Raw genomic sequence first — 16,838 nt, forward strand, 5'->3', positions numbered from 1 at the left:
CATTAAATCTCATACCTTTGAAATGTGGTGGCGGGTAATTTGAAAAATTCGACGTGCTTTTTCTTAACAGCAGCTATCTTTAAACAATAGCGGCTATACATAAGCTGTTAAGGCCTCCTCTTATGTCAAGACATAGCTCTATCGAACAAGTTTAAACCTGCATCGGGATAGCTAGAGTAAGCACGTGCTGCAGTAATGACGTCATTATGCATGTTTAGACTTGCAAATCATAAAAGAAGCATAACAAGACTAGAATCGAACACTGCACTCTATGCCGTTAACTTTATCATGTGATCAGAACATTGATTGAAGTGTTTAGAACACTAAATAAGTGATCGAGCCAAAAATAGAACACTGTACTCGATACAACATGTGTTTAGAACATGTCAGGGGATACCTTTGTTCTAAGAAGATTAGATGAAGCGTTGAAATTTCCTTCTTCTTTACCTTGCATCTCTTCTTGAGATGTTTGCACTGCGACAGAACGTGTAGTAGGCTTAGGAAATGAAGTAAAATCATCAAGCTGTAATTGCAATGAAACATTAAGATTTTCTTCTTCTTCTACTTTCCCTTTACTACTGTTTTGATCAACATCATTATCCTTCATCGCTATCGAAACAAGTTAAGTTTGTACCTAGAAAAGCTACTGCTGAAGCACGTATTACATCAAAACAAGTCCCTACACATCAACTATCTGCATATAGACTCAAAGTTCACAACAAGCCTCTGTTACCCTATGTAGATATAAGATACTGTAAAGACCTCAACGTACTCGTAAAACGTTTACAACTGCTAAGAGCCTATCATGATGCTGCTTACACACAGTACAAAGAGGATATTTTTGAAATAGAGCATGCATTACGACTTGTAGGTATTATTAAGTAAGCGCTTACCCTCACCTAAGTCATCCATCTGTAGTATATAGTCGATCGAGTAGCTATATTCGTATAGATTATTTCTCAACATTCTCCCCTCCATAGGGTGTTAACTCCGCCTCTAGTTGTAGAGCCGGTCTCAAGCCCGGATAAAGAGAGGAGAGGCACACTAGCCCTTTAGCCCATTAGCCCTATAGCCCTTTTGCCCATTAGCCCTTTAGCCTATTAGCCCTACAAGGAAACTGCGGTAATCTAATCTTCTTAGAACAAAGGTATCTCCTGACATGTTCTAAACACTTGTTGTATCGAATACTGTGTTCTATTTTAGTCTTGATCACTTATTTAGTGTTCTAAACACTTCAATCAATGTTCTGATCACATGATAAAGTTAACGGCATAGAGTGCAGTGTTCGATTCTAGTCTTGTTATGTTTCTTTTGTGATTTGCAAGTCTAAACGTGCATAATGACGTCATTACTGCAGCACGTGCTTACTCTAGCTATCCCGATGCAGGTTTAAACTTGTTCGATAGAGCTATGTCTTGACATAAGAGGAGGCCTTAACAGCTTATGTATAGCCGCTATTGTTTAAAGATAGCTGCTGTTAAGAAAAAGCACGTCGAATTTTTCAAATTACCCGCCACCACATTTCAAAGGTATGAGGTTTAGTGCTGTAAAGATACCTGCACGATGCAAAGCTAGCTTTCTTCATCAGAGCAGCCACCATCTTGTGTGAGCACCTCTAGGCCGTATCATAAGGAGCTGTGTATAGTCATCGTCTTGTCGCTGCTACCTCGCGCAAGCACCCCTAGGGCGTCTCATATGAACAGCAGCCATCTTGTGCAAGCGCTCTTAAGCTGTCTCATAAGAAGCTATGTATAGCCGCCATCTTGTAGAAATAGATAGCTGCCAATGCCAAAGGGCGTAAGTAGGAATCGAACCGTCGATCTCATCATTAGGCTATGTTTTTCTTATGCTGTCATGTTCCTCATACTGCGAACCGAGGTATTGGGTTGATATATTTTGTCTGTTTTGCTCTACAATGCACCGTTTTCGAGATATTTAACATTTTGCATTTAAGCCCCAAATTTAATGAATCGAACCTGCACGGCTCGTTATACTCTCTACCATAGCTAGACCTGATCATGTTACGAAGACTTGCTTCATTACAAGCTGAAACAGAGCTAATGCCAAAGGGCCTAAGTAGGAACCGAACCGTTGATCTCATCATTAGACTATGTTTTTCTTATGCTATCATGTTCCTCATACTGCGAACCGAGGTATTGGGCAGAAAAATTTTGTCCGTTTTGCTCTACGATGCACCGTTTTCGAGATATTTAACATTTTATATTTAAGCCCCAAATTTAATGAATTGAACTAGCATGACACGTTAGCCTCTAAGCTAGCTTTCTTCATAAGATTAGCAGCCATCTTGCGCAAGCACCCTTAATGCGTCTCATAAGGAGTCGTGTATAGCCGCCATCTTGCGTCCGCCATCTTGCCCAAGCATCCTTTGGGCATCTCTAGCCATCTTGTGCAAAGGACCCTTAAGTCGCCTCATAAGAGCAACCGCCATCTTGCGCAAGCATCCCTAGGGCGTCTCATAAGGAGCCTTGTATAACCGTCATCTTGCGCAAGCATCCCAATGGTGTCTCATATGAACTTATGTATAGCGGCCATCTTGCGTAAGCACCCTTAAGGAGTCATGTATAGCCACCATCTTGTGCAATTAGCGTCGAGAGATGGCTGATGTAGAATTTTCCTTTTTAAATTATCTGCCACAATATTTCAAAGGTATGTACCTAAAGAGTGTAGCACTGAGGTTTGCGATGTATGATGGGGGATAACAGCTGACAAAGAGCGCGTGAGTTTCTTTACTAAACAAGAGCACGTGGAATTTTTCGATTTGCCGCCACCACATTTCAAACGTATCTAGCTAAAGATGGCAGCACGGTGCTCTCTTGATTAAAGATGGCGGATGACAGCTAACAGAACTTTTCAAATTGCCCACTACTACATGTCATAAAGAGGGCAGCACGGTGCTCTGTAGATTGAAGATGGCGGATGACAGCTGACGAAATTGCCCGCATGATAGCAGCACAGTGCTCTATTGATTAAAGATGGCGGATGACAGCTATCAAAAAAGCACGTGGCATTGTTTCCAAACAAGAGCACATAGAATTTTTCAAATTGCCGCCACCACATTTCAAAGGTATCTAGCTAAAGAGTGCAGCACTGAGGTTTGTGATGCAAGATGACGGATGACAGCTATCAGAAAAAAAGCACGTGAGTTTGTTTCCAAACAAGAGCACGTGGAATTTGCCATCGCCACAAAGAGGGCAGCACGGTGCTCTCTTGATTAAAGATGGCTGCTGTCACGTGGAATTGCCTGCCACCACATTTCAAAGGTATCTAGCTAAAGAGGGCAGAACGGCGCTCTCTGGATTAAAGATGGCTGCTGTCAAAAAGCATTTTTCAAATTATCCGCCACCACATTTCAAAGGTAAGTAGCTAAAGAGGGCAGCACTGTGCTCTATAGATTAAAGATGGCGGATGACAGCTGTCATAAAAGCACGTGGATTTGTTTACCGATTCAAATCTCGCGCTAGTGAGGTTAAGTTGGTAGCACTAAGGTTTAGGCCCGTTAAGATGGCAGCACTGCGGATGACAGGTGACGAATTTGCAGCTACTGCGATAAGGAGGGCAGCACAGTGCTCTGTGGTTTAAAGATGGCGGATGACAGCTGTCAAAAAAAAACACGTGGAGTTGTTTACCGATTCAAATCTCGCGCCAAAATTCAAATTTCCCGTCAAAATTGAAATTTCCCGCGGGAGGAGGAGGAGGAGGCCGCGGCCGCAGAACTCTCCTATTATACTACTTCTACTACTACTACTACTACTACTATTACTAATAATAATAATAATAATAATAATAATAATAATAATAATAATAATAATAATAATAATAATGATGCGTGGCATCTTTATAGGCTTGGTGGTCACCTAATGAGGATAAAATGAATGGTTAGGACGTGATAAATAGCCATTCCCCAAACCAAAGGAATTAAGAGTACGAGGGGATTAATTCTGAGAATTGAACCGGGCCCGTCGGACCAAAGGCAAGCATTCTATCCATTTTGTCACAAAGCCGGACTTTAATTTGCTAAACCTGAGGCTACCATCTCCACTGATCAGGTGGTGATTATTGACAGTAGCAGAGTCCAGGGCAGTAGCTTGTGAAGCAGCCTTGACAACACAGCAGGCTACTCCGTTGGCTATTGGCTGTAGCTCAGAATGCTTAGAGCTTAACGTTCACTGAACAAACTATCAAAAAGTGGTAATCTAAGTCTAGTGGTAGCCCACGTCTTGTTGCCAGCATACACCATTGGGTATGGGATTCTTTTCAGGCATATAGTGATTTCATCTTTCACTTTCAGGTGTATAATAGCAATCGATTGCATTCCAAGACAAGTTTTTAGGGATTTTTGTGTGTGTATATAATAACAAAAGCATTAAGATTGTGCTGACTTATTTATTATGTTCCAACTATCAGAACCATTGAGCCAATTGTAATGAAAATTTATATGCATAGATATTTGAGCTTACTTCATGAGATAGTGGTAGAATCTTGAAATAATATCCTTCTCATTGTTAACAACATTATAAATAAACAAATTCCTAAGCTTGACACTTCCAGCCAAAGGTTTATGAGCTAACAGTTAATGTTATAGATTTTAAATAAGGCATGTATTGTTATGAATGCACACATTGCAACCTAATAAAAAAAAGTAAACTCGTGTCCTCATATGCAGCTTTTTCAGGCACACCCCCAATTGAGGTGATCTACATGTACCTACAATTTCAACCATATATCAACCCTCCTGCCATTCTTAAATTTCGGGCAGTACCGGGAATCGAACCCGGGCCCCCGAGGACGGCAGCTAATAACACTAACCGTTATGCTACGGAGGCAGACTGCAACCTAATGAAATATATAATCAAGAAAGAATCTAAGTTATTAACTTTTTCTCATGTTCTGTGAACAATAATATTTTTGGTCATTGGATTAATGCACAACAACCTAGAACACAACCTAATAAATCTAATTTGATTAATGCTCAAGTTTTGAGATAATGTACCTAATTTTTATGAAAAAGTTTTTGGAAATGGCTTTCAAAAATGTCTGCAGAATTTTTACAACTATTTTGGTATCTCTTAACAGTTTTCCAGGAAAATTATATTATTATAAAAATTAACATCAGCCTTAGTGTGAAACCATGGTACAAATTAGATCCAGCTTAAATTGATTGATAATTGTAAGTACTTACAGTTGAACACTTTATGAACTGGTAAATGATATTCACTTTCGGGGATTTCATCCTATATAATGGTTTCCCGGCCAGAAAGAGAACTGCAAAAGGGAAATAAAGGGTTGGTTTATTAGTTTACCGATACTGTTTGATGGTTATAACTTATTACATTTTGTTTTGCATGGCATTTTTGTCTCACAACTTGTTACATGAAATTGTAAATTCATTTTTATTGTGTCTTACAATACTTATTTGAGAGTAGTATCTTATAGAAGGGCTTTGTTGCAGTACAATTGATTACTTGAAATTTCAAAGTGGTGAAGTAACATATATTGAAAAAAAGAAATGTAGGTTTTTACACCTATAGGAGGTAAGTAATGACTGCTCAAATGTAGCATTGGTGCTATATCCAGTAGGTATGTGTTACCACTGTGTACTCTGCTACTTTCAGTTGTTCATTTACCAAGGTGACAAATACTGTACTTCATGACTCTGTGTATTGTAATCATATGGAAGCAATGAATATGTTCTTCCCACTGTATGTTTAATGTTACACTAACTCCAGTGACAGTGGGATACATAAGGGCTAATGCTGGGAAGGTAGCAGTCGAGGTATATTTACCTGGTGCAAAAATGAAAGACCATGGAAAACCATCTTCCAGGCTGCCGACAGTGGAATTCGAACTGATCATGCCCCGAATGCATGTTGACAGCTACTACGGCCCACGCTGCGAATCTAACACACTCGGCAGGCAATGTTTTATGAGGTTTACGAGGCCCAGGGAAGTATTTCATTTTCATGCCCTTCATGGTCCTTCCTTTCCTTTTGTCAGTACTCTAACTTCATTCTCCTAAGGATCAGACTTTTCCGCTTTTAACCTCACAAAGTTAAGAATATACGTTTCCCAGTTGTGGTTCCTTTTAAAACCATAATCAGCAACACCACAACCACCTCAGTATCATCTGCATGGATAATGATTTTGGAATCATTGAGCAACCCTAACTTCAGAAGGTCGTCTCTATAGTAGGGTCCAGAAACTTGGGCTGCATGCTGAGCCGTGTGGGCAGCCCTTTGAAACATTATTACTTGATGTGGTATTATGTTTTAAAGTAATCTCTTAATTATGCAATATATTTTTCCCCCCTACACCCTGGTGGAGTTGATGGTGCAAACTGTGTCGCACATGTGGATTTGGTTCTGCTTTGTTGCCGGATACCATTCCTGTCGCTAACCCTATGTGGAAGGATGTATTCACATTTGCGTGTTTCTGTGGTGGTTGGTAGTGTGTTGTACTGTGCTGTGTTAATATGAAGAGGAGTGTACTAGGACAAACACAAACACCCAGTCCCCAAGTCAGAGGAATTAACCAGGCACAGTTAAAAATCCTTGACCCAACTGGGGACGGAACCTGGGGCTTTATGAACCAAAGTCCTCGACGCTGACCATTCAGTCAGAGAGACGCACAACTGATACACTTTACATATATACCTTAAAACAAAATTGCACCACATGTATTTTGGGTGCTTCTGAAGGATGTCCAGTGAGATAGTAGTCTCGGTTTTATGTCCTAATGATGTCACAATGGCGTACACCAACCAGATGGGAAATACTTCCCACACAGATGTTTTGCTGAGGTTATGTAACAGTATGCATACGATCAACTGCAGTAATGACTCGTCGAGGCATGTTTACACACTGAACAGACCACAAATTGTATCTGTGGATGTTCCGTCATGTGACAAAACATGTTGAAGATCATTCTCGCAGTGGTCGCCAGTGATCAGCGATAGAAGCTAATGACCAGTACTTGTGGATCTTAGCTCGCAGGAACCAAGAAGACTCTGCTACAGGACTGTGTAATGCCTTGTTGACGGCAACTGGGAGGGCTGTATCTATTCAGACAATTTGAAACCATCTCCTATTCTCCAAAGCTTTTTGCCAAACACCTGCATGTACACCCTAACACCGGAACACCTGGCGCAGATGGGTAAGGGAGCACTGGAACATTACTTCCAAGATGTCAGGTCTTCTTCACTGATGAGTGGAGAATTTGTCTGTCACCTGATAGTTATTGGAGGAGTGTATGGAGAGAGCGAAATAATGCCAAATAGTCATATACACTATACCTCGGGTCCAGGAGTTTGGTGGATCTGTCGTGCACTGTGGCAACTGTACAATATTGGGACTGAATTCTTCCAGCCCATTATTCAGCCTTATTGACAACATATGGGAGGCAGGTTCTTTCTGCAATATGGTACGACATGCGTGCACGGCTCCCGTTATGTTTCTCAGGGAAACCAAAATGGATAGAGCAGAATTACCTGTGGTGTGTGTTGGCATGAATTCGATTGAACATGCATGGGACCAGTTGAAACAGGCGGTGTGAAGACGCGGGAACTCACCTCTAACCCTGGATGACCTCCGGAGAGCTGCTGTTAGTAGGGCAAGGCAGAACAGGACAGGCAATCATGTTATTTGTTACAGAAAGTGGGTATGCTTTTTTCTCATACTTTCTGTTGGGTTGTGAGAAACCTGGTACGTCAGCAATCCAGGTGGTGCAAAACATATTTTACGGTTTGTGTATCACTAATTTATTTTCTTCTTGTTTTATAGTGCTTTTATGAAACCTACTAGTCACTCATCTGACATCTTCTCTTTATGGTTGATTCAAAAAGTCCGGTTCTGCAACAATCGAGCAAATGTCATCTGCCCTGACGGCACATGCATGGCAAAAAATTTTAATATACATAGTATATACAATGATGAACATATCAATGCAACCTATAAGGGTATTAACTTCAAAGGATGTCAAATTGGACAATAAAACGGTAGCTTTATAGTGGCAGCAACAATACAAGCAGTGACAAGTAACATTTTAATATATCGAAATTTCATGATCCTTATTGAAATCAACATTTTATCAGTGGCTGACTCAGCTAATGGATCCATCCAGGGTGATGATACACGTTGTATGAGTGTAAAGTATAGGAGGAATGAGTGGACGATTCAAAAGTGTTTTTAAATATGTTCCATGTCTTACGTGTTGGGTTACAACATGCATTATTGTACAAAAACACAAGGTGTACATATAGTGTTCTAGAGTTGAGGTTATACAGGACAATGCTTAATGTTAATATGATAAGATGTTGTATCTTGAGACTTGGGTAAGGTAGATTTTGATGTAAATACGCTGACGAAGGGAGTTAAGGCTCCCGAAACATGTACGTATAATGTACCAGGAAGGCATAGGCCCTGGCACATACGAGTTTTAAATCTTTATTCATGAGCGAACGACTAAGTCCCGACACACGTACAGCTGTGCGAGAGAATGTTCTCGTTCTCACTGCACTGCGTGCGGGAGACTACATGAATGAAGCAAGGTCAAGTGACGTCAGCACTGCCTGTAGCTTCCCTCCCCTCAGAATTCTCACGAAACTATTTTTTGAACTTTTTAAGGCCCCAGTCACAATGCAAACGTAACCGTAAATTTAACGACGTAACGTAACCGTAAAATTTATGTAAAATTTGTGGACAACACGATTCAAGCAGCAGAAAGGAATGCATGGCTATACTTGGGTAAACTATCCAAAAGAACCACAACAGAAAGTGTCAAAAACTTCCTTCAACAGAAAGGAATAGAAGAAAATATAGTATGCGAGGAATTAAATTCACCGGGCACTTATAAATCGTTCAAAATAGGATTCCCATTTAAGCAACTAAAGGCAACAGAAGACTCAAGATTTTGGCCTAAAGGAGTGATTGTGAGGCCTTTTCGTTTCCAACGTCGACACAGAAACAGGCCAATTCAGGGAATCAACCTGGAAACTTACATGTGAAGATAAAACCAATGCAAACAAAAAATAAGAACGTCCACAAAAATGCAAAAATTGATACCGTAAAAATTAATAAAAATTGCAACCCAGATTCATTAAAGACACTACTTTGGAACATTGAAGGATTGAAAAACGCCCTGGATTTGATACCAGAAAACTTATTCCAACCATATGATGCAGTAATTTTAACTGAAACATTCCTCACCGTAGAATGGAACACCAAAAACTTTTACTCCATACATTCTCACGCAACACAAGGTCTACGTGGCAGACCTGAAGGCGGTATCACCTTGCTGTTAAAAGCCAGACTGTCACCATTCGGTGTCATGATGGAAACTGATACCATTCTAATGGTAAAAACAAAGCTATGCATAATAATCGCTGTCTACTTCCAGCCTGAATATAAAGAAGATATCATCGATGAGCTGGCCACAGCAATAATTATGATACATCGGAACGAAAGAACCATATTAATGGGAGATTTAAACTGCAGAGTCGACATTAGTCAAAAGAAATCGGAAAACGTAGTCGAATATTTAGAAAGCGAAGGCTTGATAATGGTAAATAAAACAGACTCTAAAACATATATATGTGTAAATGGTTGTAGCGCAATTGATCTAGTCTTCAGCAATCTAAGGTCAACGCAACAGAAGGTACTATCAAATATTGTTGCAAGGAAGCACCTACCAGTGGACACTATCATAAAACTGGAAGAGTTGCAAAAGACCGAGAATGGAAAAGAAAAACCCAAAAGGGGGAGAAGAGTTGACCTAATTAGATTAGCTGAAATGGATACAGATGCAATAACTGAAAGCATTCGTGAAGGCAATATAGATAATGCCATTGCCAATTTAGAAAGATGTATCAAAGATACTGTCGTATGTAATAATCAACAAAATCGAAGAGCGAAACCCTGGTTTAATCACAACTGCTATAAAGCAAGGAAAGACACGCTGAAGGCACCGAGATGCGCGAGAATAACGCCAACAGAAATATCGCTACGAAAATATAACGACGCAAGAAAGAATTATAAAACAATAATCAGAAGAGCAAAAGAAATGTTTCAAGACAAAGAAGAGCAAAAACAAATAGAAGAGGCAGAACAACAATGGTACAAAGCAGTACTGCCCAAACAACCACATTTTCTGAGCAACATCCCGATTAAAATATGGAAAGAACATTTCAGCAAAGTCTTGCAAGCAAAAGAAACTCGACCAGAAGAGCTAAATGAAGACGAGTATCCAGAGAGTAATTTCACTCCCTTTACGGTAGAAGAAGTAGAACATGTAATAAACACAACGAAAGACAAAAAAGCTTGTGGTCCAGACGGAATTTACTACGAAAATCTTAAAAGTACAGCAACCCATCTCAAGAAAATATGGACAGACCTATACAATGAATGCATAAAGCAAGGAAAAATACCTCATAACTGGAGACTTTTTACTCTTAAAATTTTATACAAAGGGAAAGGAAATATTAGGGATCCAAACGCATATCGTGGAATAGCTCTCGAATGTACTGCCCTAAAAATACTGACAAGCCTCATAACAAAACGTCTATACAGCTTGGTTGAAGGATCAATACCGGAAGAGCAATTTGGATTCATGAAGGGAAAATCAACACTCCAAGCGGTAAAATGTTTACAAGGGGATATAGAAGATGCATTAAGATTCCACAGAGGTAAACCACACGCTGTCTTTATAGACTACACTAAGGCCTTCGACCTCGTGAATAGAAATATAGCAATCGATAAACTGGAAAAGCTCACTGGGAAAAATTACATCACGATGATTTTAAGGAACATTCTGAACAAAAATTTCATACAAATAGATGACAATGTTGATAAATCCGATCCGATAGAACAAACAAACGGAGTTTTGCAAGGTGACCCGCTTAGTCCGCTCCTATTTAACATAGTAACTGCGGACATAACTCAGAGCATTAGAACAGAAAAGGTCAAATTGTACGCATACGCGGACGACATTGTGCTTGTATCCACTGAGTTAGCAAATCTCCAGGAGGCTTTCAACAAACTTACAGTATGGGCAACCGAGAACGAACTTTAATGAAATAAAAATAAAACTGTGTCAATGACTTTCAGGAAAGGAGGCAAACCGGCAGCTAGCGATGTTATAATTTATAAAAGAGACGCACTATCGATCGTAACACATTACAAATATTTGGGAATCACATTACAGACTCACGGAAATGTATACAGTATCCATGTTCGGGAGAGAGTTATCGCCACTTTGTCAACTATGAACAGTATACCGAATTTACGGAAGTTATAATTAAATACCGCGTTAAAAATTTTCAAGTTAAAAATCACTCCAATAGTGACATATGGTTTGACTTTAATTTGGGACCAATTAAGAAAGACGAATCTGAAGGAAATCAAACAATTAAAAGCAAGATTCCTGAAGAAGGCCTTGTGTATTTCAAAGTATACACCCTCACGTCTGGCATGTTCTCGCCAGAGAATCCTTCTACATTGAGGATTTAAGATACGACCTATGCCTGCCACCAACAGAAGCATACCGGAGTCTACTCCGTGAACTGCAAGGAAAAAGAGAAGAAATATTTCCTGAATTTTACGCTACAGATGCTCCAAAAGCCAATTACGCATTGAGACACTTCATGACGCGTTTTGCTGTTCATGGTTTTCACCACAGTATCTGCACGAGAGACATCTACCACCAGCCGGATGAACTATGCGTGTGCAAACTTTGTGATAACCCATGTGACAGATATCACGTAATAACATGTAAGCGCAGAGAAATATCTCTGACAAAATTCTGTGAAAATGCTTAAGTGTGTGTCCTCTAATTATGCACATTGTGCGAAATTAAATTAAATATTCTAAGTCACATATTCAACACCGCAAAACCAATGTAATAATACGAACTGTGCATTGAGACTTGTGTCGGTGTATAATCAATTTTAGTGATAATTGAAAGCTCTATAGTGCCAATTGAACTTTCCGTGTTCCGACATTATCTCTAAAAAGAACAACGGAAATCTTGACAAAGTGTTGTGAGATTCTGCTGCATCGAACGTCGTTTTCAACGTGGGATTAACGTGGTTTCTTCGATTATGGTACCCATCGAGGGACGTCGACGAACGGACTTGTCACGCTGCTGGTGTTGAGTTCGAGCCTTGGCTGCACGCTGCAGAATGTTCCAGACACCAAGCCGTAGGACAACACAACACCAACACTTATTAGCAGATTCCAGGTGATCTTATATTTTGAGTGAGTAATCCCACTGACTGCCTTTTAACAAAGCACTCAGTTAATCATAGTGCTCCAGCAACAGTAAAGTGCTTCGTGTGAATTTCAACTTATGAGTTTATAATAATTCAGGAAAGTTTCATATCTTGATTTTGAACTGTAAATTCTTTTCTAAAAACCATTTCTAACTTGAAGTAACGTCACATAGATTAACTCTAGGGTTTGCAAGTGCACTATTTTTATTTTTCAACTTAGATGAACTGTAGAAGTATACAGCAAGTGATCAAATATTTTTATTTGAATTATCAACTTATTCATGAAAGTGTGTGTTAACATTATGTTCAAAAATATTAGAAAAACTGTAGGTCTGCATCATAAGTGATGGACTTAATGATATTCAAGGTGCAAAGTGTTATTTTGCTTTTTAAATCCATATTAGATGAACTGTAGGGTGTTTACGATCTCTAAAAGAGTGATATTTATTTTGGACATTTTAAATCAAGTGAACGTCTCTGAATACGACAGCATCGATATTTTATTTCTGAATTTTTTGAAAATATTGGCTGGAAATTTGATTTTGGAGTTTCAACTGCAGGGTGATTTTCATGAAAATTTTTAATAAATATTATCAAAAGATTCTACCATCTATTATTCGCCCTGCGATACTATCCATCTCTGTACCTGCTCCAATAAATAACCGAGCATTACCTGAGATCCTTCCCATGCTCTGGCCTCATAATTATTTCCTTGTACAATAAATTATTCAAATATTAATAATATATTGACAGGGCGGACCAAACAATCACCCGTTGTACAGTATATTTATGGTTTACTAGCTAATTAGGTAATCCTAGTACTAGAGCACATGAACTTTGCTCAGAATTCATCTAAAATCGCCATTTGTATGCCTTAGTAACTAGCATCCTTCCTTACTCTCAGGACTACTTGGTCACTCAGTTGTTTTCCTGTGTTCATGAACTGGGATATGGCTACAGAAAACCACACCACGAATAATAATAATAATAATAATAATAATAATAATAATAATAATAATAATAATAATAATAACTAGATGACACGTGCTGCTCTGTAGCATTCATTATAAAGAGGTCAGATAACATGCCTTGATATAAAATTGCTCCATGTGTTGTCCAGATACTTGTTGAATATATACTTTTAGGTTAGCATTACGTGTTAGTTAGGTGTGGAGTGTATTTTTAAAATAGATTTCTTTATTGTGACGTTGACTGTTATTTTACGAACATATTTTTACAATTTGTTTTACGTCGCATCGACACAGACAGGTCTTATGGGGACGATGTTGTAGGAGTGGGAAGGAAGCGACCGTGGCCTTAATTAAAGTACAACCCCAGCATCTGCCTCGTGTGAAAAATAGGAAACCACGGAAAACCACCTTCAGAGTGGTTCTAACCCACTATCTCCCGAATGCAAGCTGACAGCTACGTGACCCAAACCGCGCGGCCACTCGCTCGGTTTTTACGAAATATTTTGTAGCTTAAAGTTTTAGGTCTAGATGATTTTGTTCCGTGGAACTTTGTCGTTGAGGCAGCCCAGATTGGGAAGTAGATGATCCTTTCATACACACATCCAGACACAATGTCGGTTATTTTGGACACTTTCTTTTTCACCCCTTATCAACCCCTACGCCGAAGGCTGCTGAACTTGGACTAAAAATAACTTAATATATATTAGGTAGCCACTATTCATCTCAGCGACCCCAAAAACTATGGATTCAACACTAATATAGGTCGTTTTATTATTTATACATGCCACTCCGTTTGCACTCCAACCGTAGGGGTGCTGGGTGTGTCTTACTCCCACGATATTTCTCTGCACTTAGTATTTAGTCAGATGTGTACCAAGTTTGGTTGAAAATGCAGGTTTGCTTATAGTCGCCGTCATTTTTAGTCGTTTAGCTTCGCCGGTATCTTTCTTCTATCTTAATCTGTTTTCCCTCCAGGGTCGGCTTTTCTCTCGGGCTCAGCAAGGGATCCCACCTCTACCGCCTCAAGGGCAGTGTCCTGGAGTTTCAGACTTTGGGTCGCTGGATACAACTGGGGAGAATGACCAGTACCTCGCCCAGGCGGCCTCACCTGCTATGCTGAGCAGGGGCCTTGCGGGGGGATGGGAAGATTGGAAGGGATAGACAAGGAAGAGGGGAGGAAGCGGCCGTGGCCTTAAGTGAGGTACCATCCCGGCATTCGCTTGGAGGAGAAGTGGGAAACCATGGAAAACCACTTCCAGGATGGCTGAGGTGGGAATCGAACCCACCTCTACTCAGTTGACTTCCCGAGGCTGAGTGGACCCCGTTCCAGCCCTCGTACCACTTTTCAAATTTCGTGGCAGAGCCGGGAATCGAACCCGGACCTCCGGGGGTGGCAGCTAATCAAGCTAACCACTACACCACAGAGGCGGACGCCGGTATCTTTACGTAAAGTTATTGCTTCTTAACTGTGTGCAACCCGCTAAGTACAGAACATATTACGGGCTAGGGTAAGCCTTCGCCTGCACTTATTGCAGTGATTTGATTTTATGCATACTCGAAGTTGACTGAACGTAGAGACCTATCAGTGCTTGATGATTCACCGGCAGGTAGGTAATTCCGGAGAGAATGAAATAAAAATGAAACAAATCGATCCATTAGGATGGACGGACGGACTGGACAAAGCTGTTTTTAGTAAACATTTTAAATATATATATATATAATAATTTTTCATATTTATGAGAGAAAACGGAAAACATTTATGCTTTTCCTTTGTACAAATTACCTCTCTACATATGTAAATCTTCAGTAGTGACCACTAGAACATCATGAATAATAATAATAATAATAATAATAATAATAATAATAATAATAATAATAATAATAATAATAATAATAATAATAGCAACTTACTGAGAGCGGCGACCATAAGCGCTGCCGGGAAGCCGAAGCCCAGGGCGTAACAGGTATCGTCCCCGAAGCACGTGAGAGCGTTACGGAGGATAGGGGTGGCCACCATGCCCACTAGCCCACCGAAGTTAATAGTGAAGTAGAAAATGGAGAAGAACTGGTGAAGTTTGTCTTCCTGTTGCGGCAGTCGGAACTGGTCTCCGCCGAAGGCTGCAACGCACGGCTTGATTCCTCCCGTACCAATGGCGATGATGATCAAGCCGAGAATCGTGAACGGACTGCAAACAAGTAATAGATCAAGGTATATCCAATAATTATTTTCTCCAGTATCTTTACGTAAAAGTATTGCTCATCAACTGCGGGCTAGGGTACAGATGTTACATTTTGCTACAGGTAGAAAATGGTCTCCTGGAGAGACACAAAATGAGTAAGATCCTCCAATTTTTTTTTCTTTTTTTTCGGAGGGACACATGGACAGCGTTATCAACAGCCGAATCGTGCATGTTGCGTGTACTCAGCCGTGGTCAAGGTTGCCATTGTTAAGTTTAACTTCCGAGTCTGAAAAATAAGCCTGTTGTTTCATTTATTATTTTGAATCTTTTCTACATCAAATGCAGGCTGCAAATAGTGCTGTGACAAGAAATAATTATAGTACATGTATAGTACAGTTTAGCAGTTACAGGTTTAATACCGAAGCATCGGCAGTACATTTGTAATTCGGATCGTAAGTGGTGTTGAGCACACAGGCGTGGGTGCCTCAGTATTGTGATGGAGTCCCGCGGTACAGTCCAATGTTAACAATGAGGCCTTCGAGAACCCAAACAATTTGCTGAAAATCTTGAAGAAACGTGGAATGGTCCCTCAGACCCCAATCATCAAACCGTACCGTACAATGTGATGGTTTTCAGGTGGTATTTCTCTTTGAAATATTAGATTTTTGGCTCTTATTTAATTCTCTTCTCTACATCTACTTATTCATGTTGATCTGAGTTTTTTTGTTTTTTTAACCGATGGTAGGGTTCTTCATGTATCCCTGAGATGAGTTTGGGTTATAGGTGATGAAATCAATCCACCTATTAGAATCTTCACTGAAGAGGCCATGTACCTTCTCATTGGTGATTTATCACTTTTCTTCAAGGCATTAGCAATCATTGATCTGTCTGTTAAGATGACGAGAGTTTCGTAGAAGTTCACCCTGAAGACAAGCTTACAACAAATACAGTAGAGACAATACGCGGCACTTCCGGATTTAGCCTTGTTAAAATGGGAGACAATTCGCAAGTGGCGCTCCTAGTGGCGTGACCTGAACATTAGCGTTAAATTCAAATATCAATGGAAATGCATATACGGAAATGGATAAATAAATTACGTCTAGAAATATATTAACTTCAAAGTTGCTAAAGCAATTCTGGATAAATAAATGAAAATTGATTTAACAGGTTATTATTTAAAGACTAAAATTAGACATATGACCAAGATGTGAAATGGAATCCTGTGAAAGGGCTTGATCTTTCATTTATGCATTACTTTTTTAGCTTTAATATTCCTACCTGAAGAGCCTCCGTGGCTCAGACGGCAGCGCGTCGGCCTCTCACCGCTGGATACCGTGGTTCAAATCCCGGTCACTCCATGTGAGATTTGTGCTGGACAAAGCGGAGGCGGGACAGGTTTTTCTCCGG

At 39.9% G+C, this 16,838-nt stretch overlaps 1 protein-coding gene across 1 annotated transcript in view; it reads right to left on the bottom strand.

Moving 5' to 3' along the window:
* The window catches only part of LOC136877741 (peptide transporter family 1-like), a 133,985-nt gene that overhangs the window by 95,566 nt on the left and 21,581 nt on the right, over window positions 1–16,838 (bottom strand). Inside the window, exons 4-5 of the mRNA XM_068228730.1 lie at window positions 15,163–15,437; window positions 5,201–5,283 (exon numbers count right to left, since the gene is read on the bottom strand). Of these exons, the coding sequence (XP_068084831.1) occupies window positions 5,201–5,283; window positions 15,163–15,437 (358 nt within the window). The remainder of the gene's footprint in view (window positions 1–5,200; window positions 5,284–15,162; window positions 15,438–16,838) is intronic.

Source organism: Anabrus simplex, chromosome 7 (genome assembly GCF_040414725.1).
Source record: "Anabrus simplex isolate iqAnaSimp1 chromosome 7, ASM4041472v1, whole genome shotgun sequence".
Classification (NCBI taxonomy): domain Eukaryota; kingdom Metazoa; phylum Arthropoda; class Insecta; order Orthoptera; family Tettigoniidae; genus Anabrus; species Anabrus simplex.